General features: G+C 37.4%; 1 protein-coding gene across 1 annotated transcript; it reads left to right on the forward strand.

Moving 5' to 3' along the window:
- Positions 1-1557: 1557 nt before the first annotated feature.
- Positions 1558-21088, forward strand: LOC311066125 (tumor necrosis factor receptor superfamily member 14-like). Its single transcript, XM_084087133.1, has 5 exons — positions 1558-1595; positions 2807-2961; positions 4853-4978; positions 5140-5295; positions 20986-21088. The coding sequence occupies exons 2-5, from the start codon at positions 2880-2882 to the stop codon at positions 21006-21008; spliced, it is 387 nt and encodes a 128-aa protein (XP_083943259.1). The 5' UTR covers positions 1558-1595; positions 2807-2879; the 3' UTR covers positions 21009-21088.
- Positions 21089-21951: the final 863 nt, after the last annotated feature.

A 21951-nucleotide genomic window follows, 5' to 3' on the forward strand; every position in this document is an offset into this window, starting at 1 on the left:
AAATTAATCGTAATTATGAATGATTATCTCTTGCTCCTCCGCGGAAAAATATATCGCTCTCGCTCTACCCGCGATTGGCTGTTCAGTGTCGACGTCACTCTTTTATGTGCACGCGCGCGTGGAGTAATCATAGCTTAAGGATCAAAGCCTGAGTTGACAAAGAAAGTTGATGAGCTGCATCATGGTACCAATAAAGCCTGATTGCATCGGTTTGGTTTTGTCAACTCAAAACTAATCCTGTAACCCCGAGTTTGTTAAGCTACCTTCATGGTACAGGCCCCAGGTAGTCAAGACGCTGCTAATGCTGTTTGCTAACAACACTGTCCCGTCAGCTGAGCCGCATTAGCTCGTTAACTCCCCTCGCTGCTCAATGGCCAAAGCTCAAACAAGGCACCCTATTTAAAGCACATTCAGTTTGCTCATACATGCTTGCTGCTCGCTTCTGCTGATCTGTACGCTGGTAAAAAGCTGTTTAATTCCTTCATCTAGCACGTTTCTCAGAAGGTGGCTAGTCATCTCTTCATAGCGCTTACACTGTAGACCGTCAAAACAGTTCAAGGACAGATAATTCTAGGTAACAGCATGTTTTAGCTATTGTGGTCTTGAATAGTCATTTCAGTAATTAATTAATGATTTTTACCATAATATAAATCGCTAAATTAGGGCGGCTCAGACGACACCGTTCGAGACACTCAATTTCTGTTTTGGGGGGGATAGCTCATCTAGTCAAATAACGTGAGCGCCCTTATGCTGCTGCTGCATCCCCTCATGCTGATAATGCTGTCCCTATATGCGGCTGCTATCTCCTCATACTGTGCTGTCCCCTGACTTCTGCTAATTCATGAATGGTCAGGACTCATCTGATCAGAACATACTGCTGCTGCTGCTGTCCCCTGATTCTGCTAACTCATGGGTGGTGGTCAGGACTCATCTGATTATAACATATTGCAAATTATCCGTATATATTCGTAGATTACTAAGCATATAAATTGTTAAAATAAAATCATCCTCTGTATCTCAGAGGATTGCCAGGTGTGGTTTTGTTTGGGGGGATATTTTAGCTCTCACAGTCCTAAACTGTGTGAGCGTTCCCTAATGCTGCTGTCCTCTGACTCTCTGCTATTTCATGGTGCTCATGAAAGGTCAGAGGACTCCCTGAACAGAGCCATACCGCCAAATTTCAATTCAGGAACATCAACTTGTTTGCAATCTATTCAATAAAAATTCTTAAATTATTTTTATTGTATGTGTGTTCTTGATTTAATGGACCTGACAGAATTACAGATATCTCTATCTGTCGTTTCGACTAGTCACAAATACGTTACAGATCTTGAATGACAATTCCACCTATCCAAAATCTAATTACGACTAGTCAGAAAGACATTGCTGATATCTACAATGTTAATTCTGGATAGTCAAAATTAGCTTTTAAATGTTAAAAGGGCTTGCCATATGGTCATTTCGTTTAATAACACCTAAGCTCTGCCCACAAAAAACGTCACCATGTTTACCAAGGGGTCTATAAGCAGACAGTTGCTATTTTTGTCATTAGTAGCATCCAGAGGAGCCGTAGACATGAGTTTCTGATGTTTGGGGTGAGTTGGCCTCTCATTTTCTTCAGAAATACAGTAAATAAACTAGAAAATAAATAGAGTAATACTCAGGGTCACTCTGAATCAACTGAAAGAATGAGCAAACCTATACAGAAAAGATTTAACTTGCACGTTCTTTCAATAGTGACCTTATCCAATGCATGTGTTTAACTTGCCATACTATCTGAAAAATCGTGCATGCTTAAAGGGGGTTCTTGCACAGATGGACAAACGCCAGAAGTGAAAAAAAGTCACTAAAGGGGTCTGAAAGTTGCTAAGTTGGCAACACTGCTCGAAGACTTCACTGCAAAGGACATTATATATGGACTTGTAATGAACAATAACAAAGATAACTTTTATGTCTTTCATGTAAAATTTTATGTTCATAAATCAAAATACCTAAAGATGAAACCAATATTCTGTGCATTTCATGAGGAATTTGTTTCTTATACAAAAGCCCTCAAAGTGATAAAAAAGAAATACGCAATTAGTCTTTTTTTCCACCAGAGAAGAATATGATTTAAAAGAAAAATCATAGCCCCTTAATTTAAATTATTTATTTATTTATTTAAAAAAGATTTTGTGTATTTGTTTCTTTCGTGTACCTGTTTTGTATGTTTTTATGTAAAGATTTACTAATATTGCCATATTGTTTGTAAATGAATAATTGTTCAATAAAAAAACAACAATTAGCATATCGTGCTATACGTGTTATTTCTAAATATGATTCACATTTAGACTATAATGAAAGAATTTTTACCTTTTGCTTCTTCCACTTGTTTTGAGGGTTTAATTTCTATTATTTGGTGATTTACTTAATTCCATGATAATAAAATAAGAATTATTATAAATAATTATGGGAAAAAAACAAGATTTAAAACAAATAAAAAAACTTCATTTTGGATACTGTACCTCTAGCAAAACAAAGATTAATCTATTTTATTCCTCAAAATGTTTAAAAATGTCAATTTTGCAACATATATTTAGCGAAAATGACACTGTGGTGGAAAGTTTTTGATCTTTTAAGGAAAATTAAAAAAAAAATTGATGCAGGTCCACAGTAGACAATTAAGCAAACTAATGAGAGTTTTCTGAGATTTATTTCCTAAATATTATCAGGACAAAACAGTGCTTTTATTTGAAGAACACCCAAATGTATAGACAAGAAAGTTCACAGTGAGGTGATTAATTTCTTCTTCTTTCTTCTTCTATAGCACCAGTCAGACCATGCAGCTACTGTGAAGGCTGAGGATAGGGTGGTCCTTATTTTTAAAGTCTCCAGTTGTCATGCTCTTAACCCTTCAAATTGTTCCTTTATATAAGAAAATACAGCATGCCAATTTTTATGGCAGTAACATCATAATTACTGGTAGCTCAATAGCTTTAAACTTTCTGAGATTTTGATGATTTTCATAAAAACAGATCATTTGAATTGGAAATCTCCATAAAAGCATCTAATGCACCATATATTCCTAAATATGTATTTTAGATACATATCTCAGTTTACTTACTGTAGAAACTAAATCCAAATTAATCCATCCATGACCCGGTTTAGCAGATTTACCTTTCCTGGTGGAATCAATACATATTTCTATTGATGATCACCTTGGTTATTGTTTGGGTTTAGAGCACATTTTTTTGGTTTAAAAAATTACATTACGTTCCTTGAAATTGACCCGGAACTTTGGCCGAATCAAGCAGATTATCAGGAGGCACAGGCAACCATACATTCAATGAAAGTAGTCAATGATCACGCCGAGAGAGGAGTGGCTCTGATTCAAGAATACAATGGCTATCTCACACACTCTGAAGAACAATTGCAGTTTCGGAAGATCACCGATGGATCTATCCAGACTGCTGGCTGCTGAGCATCAGAAATGAGGCATTGTTGAAAACTTTGTGCTTTTTTTTAGATTGTTGTCATTGTTGTCATGTCAGTGTTGCTCTGATTTCAATAAAATGTAGTTCATTTGCAGCAACTTTTAACATTACTTGCATATCACAATAACGCCGCACAGCTTAACATAGGCAATCTTCCACATGAGGCCATCCTTAAAAATATTTTGGTTTGCAGTAACAGCAAAAAAAAAAAGAAAAAAAGGGTCGGTAGGTCGGTCTATATTTTTTTTATATATAAAAAAATAATTAAAAAAAAGTATATATTTTTTCACCTATGTCTAAGGGCTGTTTACACCAGGCCACTTCATGCGTTTTCTCAGATCGGATTGCAATCTGATTTATCAAAACGATTCCATTTACACCTGGTTACATAGGATATGTGTGTTTGTTTGTTTTTGCGGATATAAATCCGATCTTCAATTCCCGCTATATGTAGATTTAATGGAGCGCACGTCACCGAAAGCAACAGTTATGAGATACATTATTTTATTGATCATCAGCTAAAATTTCTGAATCAAAGCCCGCAATAAGAGAAAGCGGAAACAGCCCTGGTAAGATCATTTCGTTTCTTTACATTTAATGAAGATGATTGTGTGTTAAGCGTCAGCGACTTACTTTCACTTTGATTTGCTATAGTTTAAAGGGAAATAGAGTAGATAGACTAAAAGGGAAAAAAATAATAATAATTGGGTCGGTACTAAATTGACAGGGTCGGTCGGGTTACGGCAAACAAGAATATTTTTAAGGATGGCCTGATTGAGCTACCTCTAAATATCTTTTTTTTTTGTCAACATTTTTGCATATTTCTAATTTCGAAGTTAAAAGGAACAGTTTAAGAGGTTAAGACGCTAACATTTTGCACACAAAAAAAATTGGACTTGATAAGGACCACCCTACTGCGGACACTTATGTTCTTTTTAAGGATTACTCCTCTCATTACTTTTATTTTTCTACTCAACTATGATTTTTTTATTTGTCAATGCCCTCCTCTTGAATATGCGATGGATGAGCGATGCTGTCCAGTGTGTGCTCCTGATAAGACTAATACAAAGTTATACCATTCAGTTGACATTTTACACAATTTGTATAATTTCAAACTGTTGATGTTTTATAATTTAAAGTTTTTTTTCTTTTTCAATATGTTTTTTACAACAAGTATGTGAAGTTATTACTCCAGTGATGATAATCTGCTTTATTCTGCATTGATGAAAATATTTTTTCTGCATTAAAGCATTTGTTTGATTGGAGAAAAAAACTAACTAAATTATAAAGTCAGAATACCATGACAATGCATTTTGCATCATATTACCAAAGAGATTTCTGTTGAAATTGAATAACACATTTTATGTGCTGCTTTTTAGGAAACTACACATTTTGGGCCTGCACAGATGATATTATCACAACTTGTGTTCCATGCCCTGAATCCACATTCACTGATGAACCCAACGGCTTCCCAGAATGCCTTAAATGTACAGAGTGTGATTTAAGTGAGTGTTTCCCCCTTTAAATGTGTTCATCCAAAAATTAAAAAGTTGATATCTTTTAATGGAGGTGATCTATCATCTAAAGAGATGCAAGCTATTTGGGTCCATGGGTTCCTAACAGTAACTAATGTAATATGGTTTCTGCTGACACATTTCTATCTTAGAGCGAGGGTTAAGAGTGAGTAAAGCCTGCACTCGGTCGTCAGATGCTGTGTGTGAGCCACTGGAAAGATTCTTCTGCACTGAAAGAGAGAAACACTCCTGTAGACTCGCTGTGCAACACTCTGAATGCAGACCTGGACAATACATCAGACAAGCAGGTAAATGACCACATTATATAAAGATGCATGGACAGTGCATGAAATGCTGTTTATTGTTATCTGTGCTGCATTAGTTGCAGTTAAAGGGATTACTCAGGGTCACTTCAGTGATTTGGGAAAAGCCCGTAAAAGGCAGAAAGCGAAGCATAAGGATGTAGTGTAGTTTCCCGCAACAACATACCTCGTTACACTGGTGCCGAAACCCGGGAAGAAGGAGGCGGGAACCGGCGAACATTTAAAGACTTTTAATAATAAAAATAAAACAAATACAAAATGAAAGTAAAAGCCAGCAGCCCCTCACGGACGACTGCTGGCCACACAAAACATCAACTTAAACTCAGGCCTGTTCCTCTCGCTCTTCACTGTCGTCGCTCCTCCTTTATGCTTCCGCTCCTCCGTGAGAGATTCGAGACCGGTGCGTCTCGCAGGTGTCGCTCATCAGAGTAATCACGCCACCGGCCTCATGCCGCTCTCTCACGGCCCTCGGCCTCGTCCTGCTCGCCACAAACACTGTTAATCAGCTCATGTACATGATGAGAAACTTCAATGACATAATATTAGATTTTAATTGTGATTTATTGAACAATATGTTGGTCTTCTGTGGTTTGACTGTGAGAAAGCAATGCAGAATATTCTTTGTGTTTGTGCAAAGCTGAAAAGTAATGCTTTCATTCACTGTTTTCAGCTGTTGATGACCAGATAGATGCTAAGCTATCCGACAACGCTAACGACAGTTTCCAGACTAGTCAAAACAGGAGTATTAGTCTACTACTACCCCCCTTCCCCCATTGACCAAAATAAGCAAGTACAACCCCCCCTCCCCCCTCCTCACCCATATATCATGGTTAATGGTGTGACACATAAGCAATAAGGTACGAGAGGCTGTGCTGTGTGGAGAATAAGTCACGGCTGAAGGGTGTTGATACGCTCGACGCAAAGCGGAGGCAACCGTGACTTATTCACCACACAGCACTAGCCTCCGTTTTATAAAACGGTCTCCACACTTCATAGAATGAATGAATGAATGAATGAGGGATTTATATAGCACTTTCATTTGTACTACTGTACACCCAAAGCACTTTACAGTCATATCAGGGAATCTCTCCTCAACACCACCAGTGTGAGCTTGGATGATGCGACGGCAGCCACAGAACGACGGCGCCAGTGCGTTTACCACACACCAGCTACAGGTGGAGAGAGGAGAGAGCGTGATAGAGCCAATTCAATGTAAGGGGATTATTAGGAGGCCATGTTTGGTAAGGGCTAATGGGTGCAATGTGCCAGGACACCGGGGTTACACCCCTACTCTTTACCAGAAGTGCCATGGGATTTTTAATGACCACAGAGAGTCAGGACCTCGGTTTTACATCTCATCTGAAGGACGGTGCTCTTTAAAAGTTTAGTGTCCCAATCACTACACTGGGGCGTTAGGACCCACACAGACCATAGGGTGAACAGCGCCCCCTGCTGGACTCACTAACACCTCTTCCAGCAGCAACCTGTTTTTCCCAGGAGTCTCCCATCCAGGTACTAACCAGGCTCAGCCCTGCTCAGCTTCAGTGGGCAACCAGTCTTGGGCTACAGGGTGATGTGGCTGCTGGCTTCATGAAGTAAAATCACTAAAAGCCTTCCTCCCGCTGAAAAATAGTCCTTGACTGTGAACAGCAACAGAAGTTGCATTATTTCTCCATTGGATTGCGGCAAAAACTGTCTTAATGAGTGAGTCAGTCAGTAGAGAAGACTTTAACATTGAAAGGACTGAAACTTGTGAACATGGAGAAGGAAGACGCAACTGACAAATGACGAGTGCACAGAAAACCCCTGAACTGTTAAAAGAACAAGATATTGCAGCGGACATTCAAGACCTTATGTGCCTCAAAAACTGACCATCAGAATTCCTGAACTTTGTCTGAAATGTAAGTGTCACCCCCACTCTTCAGTCGCACCTTTCTCAGTAAGGGACAATATTTGCCCCTTAAATCGATTTTTCCAGCGCATTTTTACCTTTACAAAAAACCTTTATAAAATAAATAATGCTTTAACCCTTTCATGCATGAATTATGATAACCTCAGTCAGGATTTTTTTCCTATGTGTTTTTATTGCTCTTAGGGCATGAAAAACAAGAATTGATTTTTATTTAATTTTTTTACAAATTTTTCAAAGAGATCTTCAGATGTCCACGGTTGGTTTAAACTTAAGATATACTATATTAAATATAAGACAATAATCAAACACATAAAGTATGTGAATTTAACAAACTAATCAATACAATTATATCAAATCATGTGAAAACTATAAAATATATACAAAAAATATACATGCAAAATATTGCAAAGGCTTCATACAACTTCATACAAGTTGCACTTCGCGTAACTTTGATATCAGAACATGAGGACGTGATTCCATCAGAATTTTCTACAGTCTGTCAAGGTACAACTGTGGAAACCACTCAGATGCTCCCTCCAGTGCACCAGAGTATGGAGATTTACCCTTATTAGCTGATCATTCTGATTATGTTCAAGATGGACATGCACATTTCTATCAGAGCCCTCCTCTGAGAAAACCTAGTGATACGTTTTTTCAATCTCATCTGAAATTATCAGTGTTGGGGGTAATGCATTACAAGTAACATGCATAACACATTCAGATTACTTTTTTGATGTTACAAGTAATGTGTTACAAGTAACATGCATTACCTAATCAGATTACTTTTTGATGTAACAAGAAACGCATTACAAGTAACATGCATTATGTAATCAGATTACTTTTTGATGTAACAAGTAAAGAAACGCATTACAAGTAACATGCATTACGTAATCAGATTACTTTTTGATGTAACAAGTAAAGAAACGCATTACAAGTAACATGCATTATGTAATCAGATTACTTTTTGATGTAACAAGTAAAGAAACGCATTGCAATAATGCACATTACATAATCAGATTACTTTTTGATGTTATGAGTAAGGTAACGTATTACAAGTAACATGCATTACGTAATCAGATTACTTTTTGATGTTATGAGTAAAGAAACGCATTACAAGTAACATGCATTACGTAATCAGATTACTTTTTGATGTTATGAGTAAAGAAACGCATTACAATAACATGCATTACGAAATCAGATTACTTTTTGATCTAACAAGTAAAGTAATGCATTACAAGTGTCATACATTATGTAATCACATGACTTTTTTGATGTCAATGAAAATTACATTCTAATAATGCAAGTACATTTATTTACAGTAAAAAAAGTCACTGCAGATTAAGTTTTTAAGTTTTAAATTTCAAAAACAATATTCACATTATAATTATGAATTGTAGCTGAAATATAGCAATTGCATGCATGACGTCCACTACAGTGGACATGTGATTAATCAGAGTTTTCTCTCAATCTAAAATCAAAACTTGGAAAATTTTACTGTGATATGACTCATTAGATATTGCTTGATGCTGCAATATTTTTTTTACCTACAAGAGTCTCCTAGGATAGAAGGAATGGGTGGATATTCCGGAGCAACTTGGCATGTCTGACTGACCCTTGGCCATCTTGGTTTGGAGGGGGAAAAATCGAAACACAAAGGCTTGCCACTTGGTTGCAATTTATGGATGATGCACCAGGGTCCAATGAAGAGGCTGATGTGCAATTTTGCCATAAAAACCCGTGCAAATTCAAGAAAATGCTTTTTTAATAGCTGTCCACTGTAGTGACCACTATAATAAAAAATGTTCAATAGAGAAATATGCAGTGATGGTAAAACTAAGTGATGCTTTTAAATATTATCAAGTCATTCATTCAGTAACGAAGCAAGTGGCTGTATTTATTAATTAATCATTGAATCATTGACTCTAATGATTCCAGTAAATTTCATCTAAATGTTGGGGGGGACAATAAATATAACATTCCTCAAGAGCAATTTTTGAGGGGACACCAATAATACAGGCAAAATTTTACATTTTCATGTAGAAAACATTCTCATTCCTGTATCCTCTCTTTAATCCGTTCAGATATGGTATTATATCTGTTCAGTTTTCCAATGTATTAATTTTGTATCAATTGATTTAAAATTAGCTGCAAGAGATTATATTGTAGCCTATGCTTAGATAAACGTTTGTGACAATTCATTTTGCACGTTGTGATAACACAAGTGTTTCTTCTTCCTGTTGACGAATGCGCATGCGTCGCGTCCAGGGCCGGTTCTAGACATTTGGAGGCCCTAGGCAAAATTCATGTTGGAGGCCCCCCACCCCAAATAAAAAACACTTGAAACAAATATGATTCCTAACCTTTTTATTTATACAACATTTAATTTTAAATTTAGTATATTTTTACTTACACAGTACATAAGTTTGGACAAATTACTATTTTTAATGTTTTTGAAAGAAGTCTCTTATGCTTATCAAGCCTGGATTTATTTGATCAAAAATACAGAAAAATAATATAGTAAAATATTATTAAATTTTAAAATAATGGTTTTCTATTTTACTATACTTTAAAATATATTTCTGTGATGCAAAGCTGAATTTAGTGTCACGTGATCCTTCAGAAAACTTTATAATATTCTGATTTATTATCAAATGTTAGAAATGGTGCTTAATATTTTTTTTATGACATGTGATACCTTTTTTCAGGATTTTTTGATTATTAAAAAGTTGTTTAAAAAAAAGTCTTCACTATCACTTTTATATATTTAACACATCCTCGCTGAATATTCCTGGGGGTTTTTTTCTGTCTTTTTGATCAAATAAATGCAGGCTTGTAGAGCATAATAAGAAACTTCTTTCAAAAACATTAAAAATAGTAATGGGTCCAGACTTTTTACTGGTACTATGTACATATTAATCAAACTTTATCTAAGGTAATCTCTTTTTTGTTTAATGAAGATGTTATTGTTGTTGTTGTTATTTTGCTGTTTTATTCAGTTTATTCACAGTTCCAGAATACCACTTCAGTAGATGAACATGAACGTGCTTTTATAATTTTTTTTCATAGCTGTGGTATGGACAGGATTTTTCCCTCCCATTTAATCAATATTGACTGCAGATATTGTCATATTATTAATATCAGTAATATGATATTATGTATTGCATTGCTACCTTAAATATGCTATACACAAATCAAGTGGAAGAGAAAGATACGATCGCTACTGAGCAGGGAAAAAAATTCTAAACTGATATTCGTATAGGCTATGATGTCAGGGTATTATCTAATCATCAGCATCAGAATATAGAAGATAGACCCATAGATATGAGATCCTTTATTTGAAACATTTAAAAATGTTGCAGTGTGTTGGCTTTTTAACTTTGAATACAAACGTCTTGTCTTTTACTTTTGTATTTTTTTTCTAGTCAGCTCCCAACGCGATGTTATTCATTGTACACGCAAATTCAAAGCGTCGCGTCTGGGCACGTTAATGACGCTCGCGCTCTTTTAAACTCCTAGACTAACAAAGCGGTGAATGATTTTTCCCGAAATGACGCTGATCTACAGTAGCCCACAAGTTTATATTTAAAATACATTGCAATCACTCCAAAATCGATGACCTGCATTACGAGCTGTACTTCTTTGCGTGCCTATTTAGGCTTTTGCTTCGCACTCGCAGCACCTGATGGATGCGTTCGTTATATATAGGGGATGTTAAGGTTATGGAGGCCCCTCCTCAAAGCCCGAGGCCCTAGGCAATCGCCTGCTCTGCCTATAGCTAGCGTCGGCCCTGGTCGCGTCTGAACGTGTTGTTGTCTTTGGAGCTCTATCGATTTGATTTATAATTCTTGATTTTCTCTTTAAACTCACTTAAAACAAACATTTTCTACTTTTCCTCACTGAGAAGCACTACTGCTCACACCTCATAGTTACAACGCGGACTGTTGAGCAGACGCGTCTCAAGCCTTTTTGTGATCCACCGCTGGATACCTCTTATAGGTTACGTCCGTGGATCACGGCTGAACGCGTCTTCTCTACACTCATTTACAAACATTCTTTTTCGCCTATCGTGCGTCTACTCTACACCCGCGCACCACTAAAAAGACGGATTATATCCAAGACTTAAAGGAGAAGTTCACTTTTAAAATGAAAATTCTGTCATCATATACTCACCCTCATGTTGTTTCAAACCTGTATGAATTTCTTTCTTCTGCTGAACAGAAAGGAAGATATTTAGAAGATTATCAGTAACCAGACAGTTTTTGGGTCCCATTGACTTCCATAGTAGGAAAAAAATATACTATGGAAGTCAATGGGACCCAAAAACTGTCTGGTTACTGATAATCTTCTAAATATCTTCCTTTCTGTTCAGCAGAAGAAAGAAATTCATACAGGTTTGAAACAACATCAGGGTGATTATATGATGACAGAATTTTCATTTTAAAAGTGAACTTCTCCTTTAAGTCATAAATTAGTATTAATATTGATAGCATCACTGGTAGCGTCGTTGCTAACTTACTGTCCATCTGTTAAAATGGCGAATATATCAGATGTAAGTAGTCTACCCTTTGGTGCAGGTGAAGATACATTTGAGCTGCACGCACTGCAGTCTGAGCTGGAAGCTGTTGAGAAACAGATCCACAACCTTTTAGTAAGAGGCCGAGCTGATAGACCAGCGTTTGGCTCTTGAAACATCACGCGCCGATGCACACAAATCAGTGACTAACGTTACTAACCTGCTGACTCCGACCTCGTCTACTCCGTGCGTTTCTCAACATCGGTCCCGAGCGCCGAGGTCGCGATCAGCCATGGTCTCGTTCACTCCGGCTCCAACACGCCACCACGAAGCCTGGGTGGTTCCGCAGCGGAAGACGCGAGTCAGGCCCAGACCAAAACTCTCTCCGACCCTCCCGGGTTTCGAGCTATCCACACAGAACCGCTTCTCCCCTCTCCGCGAAACAGAACGCGATGCTTTGATCATCGGCGATTCCATCGTTCGGCACGTACATGCTACGTTAGGTAAAAGCAAGGTGCACAGTCACTGCTTTCCTGGTGCTCGTGTTTCTGAAATCGCTGCTCGCGTTCCCGAGATTCTGAACGATGACGAGCGCGTCGGAACTGTGGTCCTGCACGCGGGAGTGAACGACATCAGGCTGCGCCAGACGGAGATTCTGAAAAAAGACTTAAGGAATCTGATCGATACGGTACGCAGCACATCGCCCGAAACAACGATTATTGTGTCAGGACCACTTCCCACGTACCGACTAGGACATGAAAAGTTTAGTAGATTGTTCGCGCTAAATGAATGGTTAATGCCATGGTGCAGTGAGCAGAAACTGCTCTTTCTAAATAATTGGAATCTGTTTTGGGAGCGTCCTAGGCTTTTCCGTGCTGATGGCTTACACCCAAGCAGATTCGGAGCAGATCTTTTGTCGGATAGCATCTCCAAAATGTTAAATACCTTTTGACTAGTAGCCAAAAGTCCAAATCATAGTCTCTCCTGCACCAATTTAACTGATATAAATACTAGTGCTGAACATTGCATAGAAACTGTGTCTATTCCTCGTTTAGTGAGACCAAATAATAAATCTACTGCAGGATCTAGGAACAATCTAATTGTTATTAAACCAGAAAATGTTGCTATTAGTAAACAAAAACAATTTTTAAAGCTAGGTCTTCTAAACATTATTTCATTTACAATTACTGCCTTAGGTGCGAGTGATCTAGTCACAGATAATAGCTTCGATGTACTTTGCCTTACTGAAACCTGGCTTAAACCAAATGATTATTTCGGTCTAAATGAGTCTACTCCATCTGGATACTCCTATAAGCACGAACCCCGTCTGATTGGTCGTGGCGGCGGTGTTGCAACAATCTATAGAGATATTCTCAATGTTACTCAGAAAACGGGTTATAAGTTTATTTCGTTTGAAGTACTTGTACTAAATGTTACGCTCTTAGATGTTAGAAAAACATCCCTATTATCTCTAGCCTTGGCTACCGTATATAGACCGCCTGGGCCTTACGCTGATTTCCTAAAAGAGTTTGCAGATTTTCTCTCAGACCTATTAGTCAATGTCGATAAAGCATTAATTGTTGGAGATTTTAACATACATGTAGACAATCCAAATGATGCGTTAGGGGCTGCGTTTACAGATTTATTAAACTTCTTTGGGGTCAAGCAAAACGTCACCGGACCAACTCATCGTCTTAATCATACACTCGATTTAATTATATCATATGGAACCGATCCAACTGATATAGATATCATTCCACAAAGTGATGATGTCACTGACCATTACATGGTAACTTGCATATTACGTACTGCTGTAATATGTCATGCGGTGCCGCGTTATCAACCAGGCAGAACAATCCTTCCATCCACCATAGATAATTTCTCAAATTGCTTATCTAATCTGTCTCATCTGCTGCCTGAACCCAAACAAACAGATGAACTAGAAGAACTAACTAGCACTATGAGCACCATTCTCTCTAGAACATTGGATGTTGTTGCACCTATTAAATTAAAAAAGGTCAGAGAGAAAATTAAAGCACCATGGTACAATAATACTACGCATGTTCTAAAGAGAGAAACCCGTAATTTAGAGCGTAAATGGAAAAAAACTAATTTAGAGGTCTTTAGAATCGCGTGGAAAGACAGTATGTCACGTTATAAAAAGGCCCTAAAAGCGGCCAGGGCTGAGCACCTCCGCAAATTAATAGAAAATAATCAAAATAATCCTAGGTTTTTATTTAACACCGTGGCTAGACTAACAAATAAACAGAAGTCACCCGAACAAAATATCCCGTTACAGTTCAGTAGTAATGATTTCATGAACTACTTCACTGAGAAAATAGAAAGCATCAGAACCACAATTGTAAACGTTCAATCTTCAATCGCGCCTTATAATTCAGCCTCAATTATCACCCCTCAAGAACAATTACAGTGCTTTACAACTATAGAACAAAAAGAGTTAAATAAACTTATCACTTCATCTAAAACAACAACATGTTTATTAGATCCTATACCAACTAAACTACTGAAGGAAGTGTTACCTATAGTGGAAGAGCCTCTCCTCAATATTATTAACTCATCTTTATCTTTAGGTCATGTTCCTAGAACATTTAAACTGGCAGTTATAAAACCTCTCATTAAGAAACCACAATTAGATCTTAATAACCTAGCAAATTATAGACCCATTTCAAATCTTCCATTTATGTCTAAAATATTAGAAAAAGTGGTGTCCGCTCAACTGGGCTCTTTCTTACAAGAAAATGATATCTATGAAAAGTTTCAGTCTGGATTCAGGCCGCATCATAGCACTGAAACTGCGCTCGTTAAAATCACAAATGATTTACTTTTAGCTTCTGACCAAGGCTGTATCTCAATACTAGTTTTACTTGATCTATTCTAAGTGCTGCGTTCGATACTATAGATCACACAATACTAGATCGACTACAAAATTATACTGGTGTTCAAGGACAAGCATTAAGCTGGTTCAAATCATACCTATCTGACCGCTACCATTTTGTCTCTTTAAATGGAGAAAAATCGATCATAATTCCAGTAAACTATGGAGTGCCGCAGGGATCTGTGTTAGGCCCTCTGTTATTCTCAATATATATGATGCCACTTGGAAATATTATAAGGAAACATGGAATTAGTTTCCATTGTTATGCTGATGACACTCAAATATATATTTCATCACGGCCGGATGAAAACGCTAAATTATCCAAATTGACAGAGTGTGTTAAAGATATAAAAGATTGGATGACGCGTAATTTTCTTTTATTAAATCCTGACAAGACAGAGGTAATACTTATCGGTTCAAAAAACCGCCCACAAAACCTTTCACAATACAATTTTAACATCGTAGGATGTCCTGTTACTTTATCCTCTACAGTAAAAGACCTGGGTGTTATACTCGATTGTAACCTGTCTTTTGAAAATCATATTTCATATGTTACAAAAACAGCCTTTTTCCACCTTAGAAACATTGCTAAGCTACGTAATATGCTATCAGTTTCTGATGCAGAAAAGTTAGTTCACGCATTCATGACCTCGAGACTAGATTACTGTAATGCTTTATTAGCTGGTTGTCCTGCATCCTCAATAAACAAGCTACAGTTAGTCCAAAATGCAGCCGCTAGAGTTCTTACTAGATCAAGAAAATATGATCATATAACACCGATTTTATCATCACTACATTGGTTACCTATAAAGTTCCGTATTATTTACAAGGTATTGCTACTGACTTATAAAGCCCTAAACGGTTTAGCTCCAGTCTATTTAACGGATCTTCTATCGCCCTATAATCCATCGCGCTCTTTAAGATCACTAAATTCGAGGCTTTTGGTCATACCTAGGATATCCAGATCAACCAAAGGAGGGAGAGCATTTTCACATTTAGCTCCGAAACTCTGGAATAGCCTTCCTGATACTGTTCGTTGCTCAGACTCGCTCTCCCAGTTTAAAACTAGATTAAAGACGCATCTCTTCAGCCAGGCATTCATATAACATTTTAAATCTTACTGTTCAAACTACAATCTGGCCTCTAGTTCATAAATGCCAGAGGAGAACTGGCCCCCGACTGAGCCTGGGTTCTCCCAAGGTTTTTTTTCTCCATTGGGTCACCTGATGGAGTTTTAGGACACTATTAGGTCACTTGATGGAGTTTTCGGTTCCTTGCCACTGTTGCCTTTGGCTTGCTCAGTTGGAGTTATTTTGGGGATATTAATTAAATTTTATCAATCCATAAATTTACACTAGAAACAACCTTGTTGTGTTATTTTGGTTTAATGCTGTGAAGCTGCTTTGATGCAATCTGTATTGTGAAAAGCGCTATATAAATACACTTGACTTGACTTGACTTGACTTAATGTTTTGCGACGTGTCATCCATTGTATTTTTGATGATATTATCATTGTGATGTTGTTGAGACTGCTTTGAGCACGATGAGGAGGAGATTCTCATTCCTGTATCCTCTCTTTAATCCATCAGTGCAATAAACCCTCCATCAGCAGCAGTTCCAGTGTCCCGTGTATTCCATCAAATAAACACAACGCAGATCGTAACAGTGGTCAGAATTAGGCCGGTTACACATGCATCATCATGTGTCAATTTCATACAGTTAATTAAATGTAATTATAATAAGACACAATAGGTGTCTTTACCGGGGGTATGAATACTTTCCGTACCCACTGTAACTGTCCAGGAGATGTGTGACAGACCAAATGTTGTTTTCCATCCATTCATTGAGACTTAATCCTAAAGAGAACGAATCTGCATTTCCAGTAAATCATGGGGAGTAAAACTGTGTTTGTACAATAGTTTACAATATAACAGAACTTGAGAATGAAATGCAGACAGTTTTACAGGAAGTTTTGGAACATCAAAATCACAGCGTAAAAGTAAATCAATACCTCAAATTTCTTTAAACAATTCCCTGGAGACACAATACCAGAAGCTTCTACTGTTTGCTAGAAAGCATCTCAACCATTTAGTCTTTAAGGCTCCATTTATACAATCAAAGTCTATGGCTTGTAGCCCACCATCTTCAGTCTTTCCATTTTGGTTATATAGATGTGACCAAACAGAGAAAGATCTCTATTTAACCATCTGTGTAATCTTGATTTACATTCATCCATTTTGTTCCATACATTTAATGTTTCACTCTAGGGGTGACCCCGAATAGTCGAAGATTCGATGCTTCGATAGGAGGAGCCTGATTCGACTACCGATCTCACGGTCGAATCTTCGCAGAGGTGTTATGAAACGAGGATCATGCCACTTTGGCTATATGAGGGCGCTCAATGTCTGATTTCACATAGAACTAGCTTTTATGTCAATACCTTAATATTCAGCCTATTATGATAATGCTGTAGGCCTATATAAAAATGTGCAAGAAGCTTTTAATAAATATTTTTTTAACGTGCGTGAATAAATCCAAACACCCTGTGACAGATTTAAGTTTCACTTTCAATCCGTGACCGACAGAGGAGCGTCTTCGCGGCAAGGATTTAAATCTTTAACAATGTCTGGGATAAGAAAATCTAAAGTGTGGATGTACACCATCAGAAAGGATATTCTCCAAGGCTGGATTTAGCATCAGGAAAACCATGATCGCACTTCTGCCGGCCAACGTTAACATGTTTCACGCATAGACTGGGTTTCACGTTAGAATGTATTTTATCCGCGCGCACAATTTGAAAAGACTCCAACGGACACAGACAGAGTGAAAGATTGGATTTGTTCTCTCGATCAGGTACAAGTGATTTCAAAACTTTTCAGCCGGTTCTAATTTTATTTTTGGATGCTGTGAACATTTTTAGCTAAAAAGACTGCCTCTCCAGTTTAGCATTTAATGTTGTTTCTGCAGTTAAAAAGACAAAGTTGAAAATTCTGGCTACTATCGTTATTTTAATAATTTCTTTATTTTTATTTTATTTATTAATCTGTCAGGGTTATCTAATCTAACTATTTGTGGCTTGTGTTTTGAATATATGTTCCCCTGCACTTTAGGCATTTTGCACACATTTGCTCCTCATCCTGTGACTTGATTCTGATTTATTTCGTTTTGTATTTTTATTTATTAGAAAGGTAGGCCTATATTCTGTTCTAATTTAATTTAGTAAATGAATTGTTTATTTTTTCGGTGCATCGATGTTGTGCTGTAGGCTGGCCTGCTCGCACAGGTAATTTAGCCGATTTAATTTGATTTGCATGTGAAATGCAAATCTGCAGTGTGGCCTTTCTGGAGTTGTTTATGTTATTTCTTAGTTTTATTGATCAAAAATGTTTTTATACATTTTCTTCTATATCTTTGTGTGATTTTCTGTACATCGCGGCTTTGAAACGTTAAAGCCCCGCCCCCAGCCCCACCCCCACCCCCATACACATGATTCGACTATTAGTCGACTATAGGCAAGGCATGACGATTCTGATTCGACTATGAAAATCCATAGTCGGGGACAGCCCTATTTCACTCAAATTAGTGTCTTTGGTTATATGTACCCAAGTATTTAACTGCAGTTTTAATAGGGGCACCATATGCTGCCTCAAGGTGGCAGTCATGTATAGATAACAACTCACACTTTTTCAGGTTCAGTTTTAACCCAGAGGCTTTGGAGATTGAGTCTATAGTTTCAGTAGCCTTTCGGCCCTGCTCAACATTCTTAAGAAACAAAGTGGTGTCGTCAGCCAGCTGACTTATAACTATTTGGTTATCAAAGACATTTAACTGCTTAATATCTGAATTTTTGATGAGGATTGAGTGAGGGTGAGATGGGTCTTGTTTTATCCCTGTGTTGATAGTGAAGCGAGGCGTAGTGCCGCCTGAGAGAGATATTGAGCTGTTGGTGTCCAGAGCCTGAAAACTAAAGGGGTGTTCAACCGTGTCAAACGCCTTATAAAAATCCAGAAAAAGGATAAAGCCATCGTCCTTTATATGCTCATTATACTCAAGTAAATCAAGGACAAGGCGAACGTTATTGTGTATTGATCTGCCTCTCATAATCCTGAATGGGTGTCACTTAGGGGAGAGTGGGGTGAGTTGTGCCAGTTTTTACTCAAAGTGACTTTAAAGTGAGGCCATGGCAGTAATGCCTTCAACTTAAGGATGTACATATATTTCAGGATGTGGTGCATCCCTGAGAACAATAACTTTGGATCTGAAATAAATTGTTTCAGAAATATAACTCTTGGGAAAAAAGTGGTCTCATGGCACAACTTGCCCCTGGTGCGGGGGAAGTTGTGCCTTTGGGGGAATACACTGGGGGTAAATTGTGCCAGTGATTTCTGAAGTAAAACAGAACATTTTAATGTTATGAACCGTAATGCTATATGAAAGCAAGATAAATTCAATACAAAATTACTCATTTAAGGTTTATTTAGATATTGTCACCCTGGAATACCATAGCATGCGTTTTTCCTACTATGGTCAATTGCATAGGGATTTTGTATTGAACATAACTCTGGATCACAGTGTCATAGAGACAAGGGGGCAGGCTCATTTTACTCAGACGACCAATCAGTCTTTCAGGATCATTGTGAAGCTATCAAGCTACGCCATAGCAACCATTTAGAGCACCATAGCAACACAATATATGATATTTGTGAATCATTTCAGGCAAAAAGGCTTTGGCAATAGATGCCTGTTGGCATAGCACTGTCTGTCAATTATGTAACATATAAGAATAAAGTGACTAGGCTAATTTCTAAACATCCTATTGTGACATAGGCCACTTAAAAACGGAATAAAACTTCTCTTTAATAACACAGTGCAAACTCAAAACTGAAATCAGTGTTAGCTAAATTAAACAAATAGCAGGCAGGCCTAAGTCAAACAATGATGAGGCATGCCCATCTCCTCACTTCTCAAGATTATCCCCTGTGAGTATGTAGGTCTAGGTGGTCTGGATCTGGCACAACTTAACCCAGGCCCTTTGGCACAAATCACCCCAGACCCACAAGTTTGAAAAACTAGCATGATCCAGCAGTTAAGAGCTAACATCATGCTAACTGTATAGACTCATTGTGTAGCCTACTAAAGCACTAAAACATGTGTGAAATGTTTTCAAACTTGTCTAGAATTGTTCAGACACTACAATCAAAAAACCTTAATCATAGAAATTTTACTTTGAAAGGGAAAAAACTGTTTTTTACACTAAAATGTGCTTAACTCTCATGCCATGTGTCTCTCTTCTTTGGAGGATGAGTAAAAGTGATTGCTATTCAAAATTATGTGGTCACATGACCAATTTCTTCTATGGTTTTCCAGAAACAAGGGTGGAACTACTTCCCCCCCTGGCACAAATCACCCCACTCTCCCCTATTATTTGAGGAAGACCCTCTTTAAGACGATTTGAAAATATGTGTGTTAGCAATTTATAATCATTGTTTAATAGTGTTATTGGTCTCCAATTGTCCAAGACTTTGGGATCTTTGTTTGGTTTTGGAATGAGAACAATTACACCTTGCCTCAGCGTCTGTGGAAGTGATCGGTTGTTTTAAGCTTCTTTAAGTGTTTCAAATAAAAGTGCTTTGATATGCTCCCAGAAATGTTTATAAAGTTGGCTGTCTGTCCGTCTGGGCCAGGGGAGCGGTCAGAAGTCAGACATTGCAACGCCTTTTCAAGCTCCTTATACGTGATCTCTGCCTCACATGTATTTTGGAAGTCCTCATTTATTTGGGGAATAAAATCTCTGATTTTATTAAAGAAGGCCTCTGTTGCATCAGCCGAGAATCTAGAAGAATATAAGTTGCTGTAAAAGGAATAAACTTCATTGGATATAGTTTTAGGATCAGAGCATTCATCTTCATTAATGACCAGTGTTCCCGTGTTATTTCTTTCCTGGTGAGTTTTCTCTAATCTACAGAAATAAGAAGACGCAAATATATATTATATCTGAACCCAGGGGTTTTTGTACTGGATTTGAGGAATGTTGAAGAACACAAACTTCCTGTCAAATACATAAACATTACACTTCACATGAGTGACTTTGAAACATATATCGTGTTTTTAACCTCCAATTCTCATATATTTAATCTTCTTCTGACATCACACAACACAAACAGTATTTAATCCGATATATATTGACTGTGAAAACGATTAACACTCTTTCAGTAAGACCTTTCTGGCTAATAGAGTCAGCTGTTGTTGATGTTGTTGTTCTGACCTTGCTCCTTCACTCAGATCTCCATGCGTGTTATAACTGACAGTCATAATCTTCACCGATTTCTTAAACACTATTTCTCCTTTCTGCAGATACTCCAGCGTCCTCCGTATAGGGAATCTTCCCTTCATCGGCATTCATTATAGGCTTTATTTGAGTAGGTTTCTGGACTGGCTGCAGTAACACGTCTCTGTCCATGCAGGGCGCTCGCAGGCGAGTGCAGAATGAATGGAGGTCTATGGCGCTATACCCCTCAAAATCCACTTTTCTCAGGATATAATTTTTTGTCTAGTAATTTGAATGTTGTATTCGAAAGGAGATGCAAAGAAATTACACATTGCTGGGTGTTAGATTTTTTAGAGTCACTTATTTGCTTTAAAAAGTCTTTTAAAATGTCAATGACGTCATACACATCGTACGACCAGAGATAGCCTACTGCTGCTTCACGGCAATCCTTCAGTTGTTTTGGTGCGTTCGCGCTCTGCACTTTCTTTTCTCTCTGACACAGGTAAATACAACATTTATAATAAATACTCTCCGTAGACGGGCTCTGCAATCACTGACAAGCAAAGACTGAACTCAATAAATGAATTCATATACAATGTACATGATTAAATATACGTACTGATTCGTTGCAATAAACAAAAGTACAATAAAATTGAAGAAGAAATACACGTTGAAATAAAAACAGCAGACAACGTAAAATAATGTAATACATCATGCATGAAATAACGGAATATCATGAAATGATGCAATTAAAAAATAAAGTGCATTCTGAAAATATTCAGAATCCATGTTTTTTCGTTTTTTCATTCCAGCGCTACTTTTCTATTGTAAACACACGCTAGCACGTCTTTGATGCTGGAGTGATTTTATTATATTTTGTCTTAATAGTTCCACTCAAATAGTACACATAAAATGTATTCTTTTGTCATTCAGACAGATCTTAAATTATATTTATAGTCTAAATAAGTATTGCATTTTGCACAAGTTTGCTGAATGTTTATTCTAAGTGCATAAATATCTCAGAGTATAATAAAAATACAACTTAACTACTA

The sequence above is a fragment of the Abramis brama genome (genome assembly GCF_963993115.1).
Source record: "Abramis brama genome assembly, chromosome: 16".
NCBI lineage: Eukaryota > Metazoa > Chordata > Actinopteri > Cypriniformes > Leuciscidae > Abramis > Abramis brama.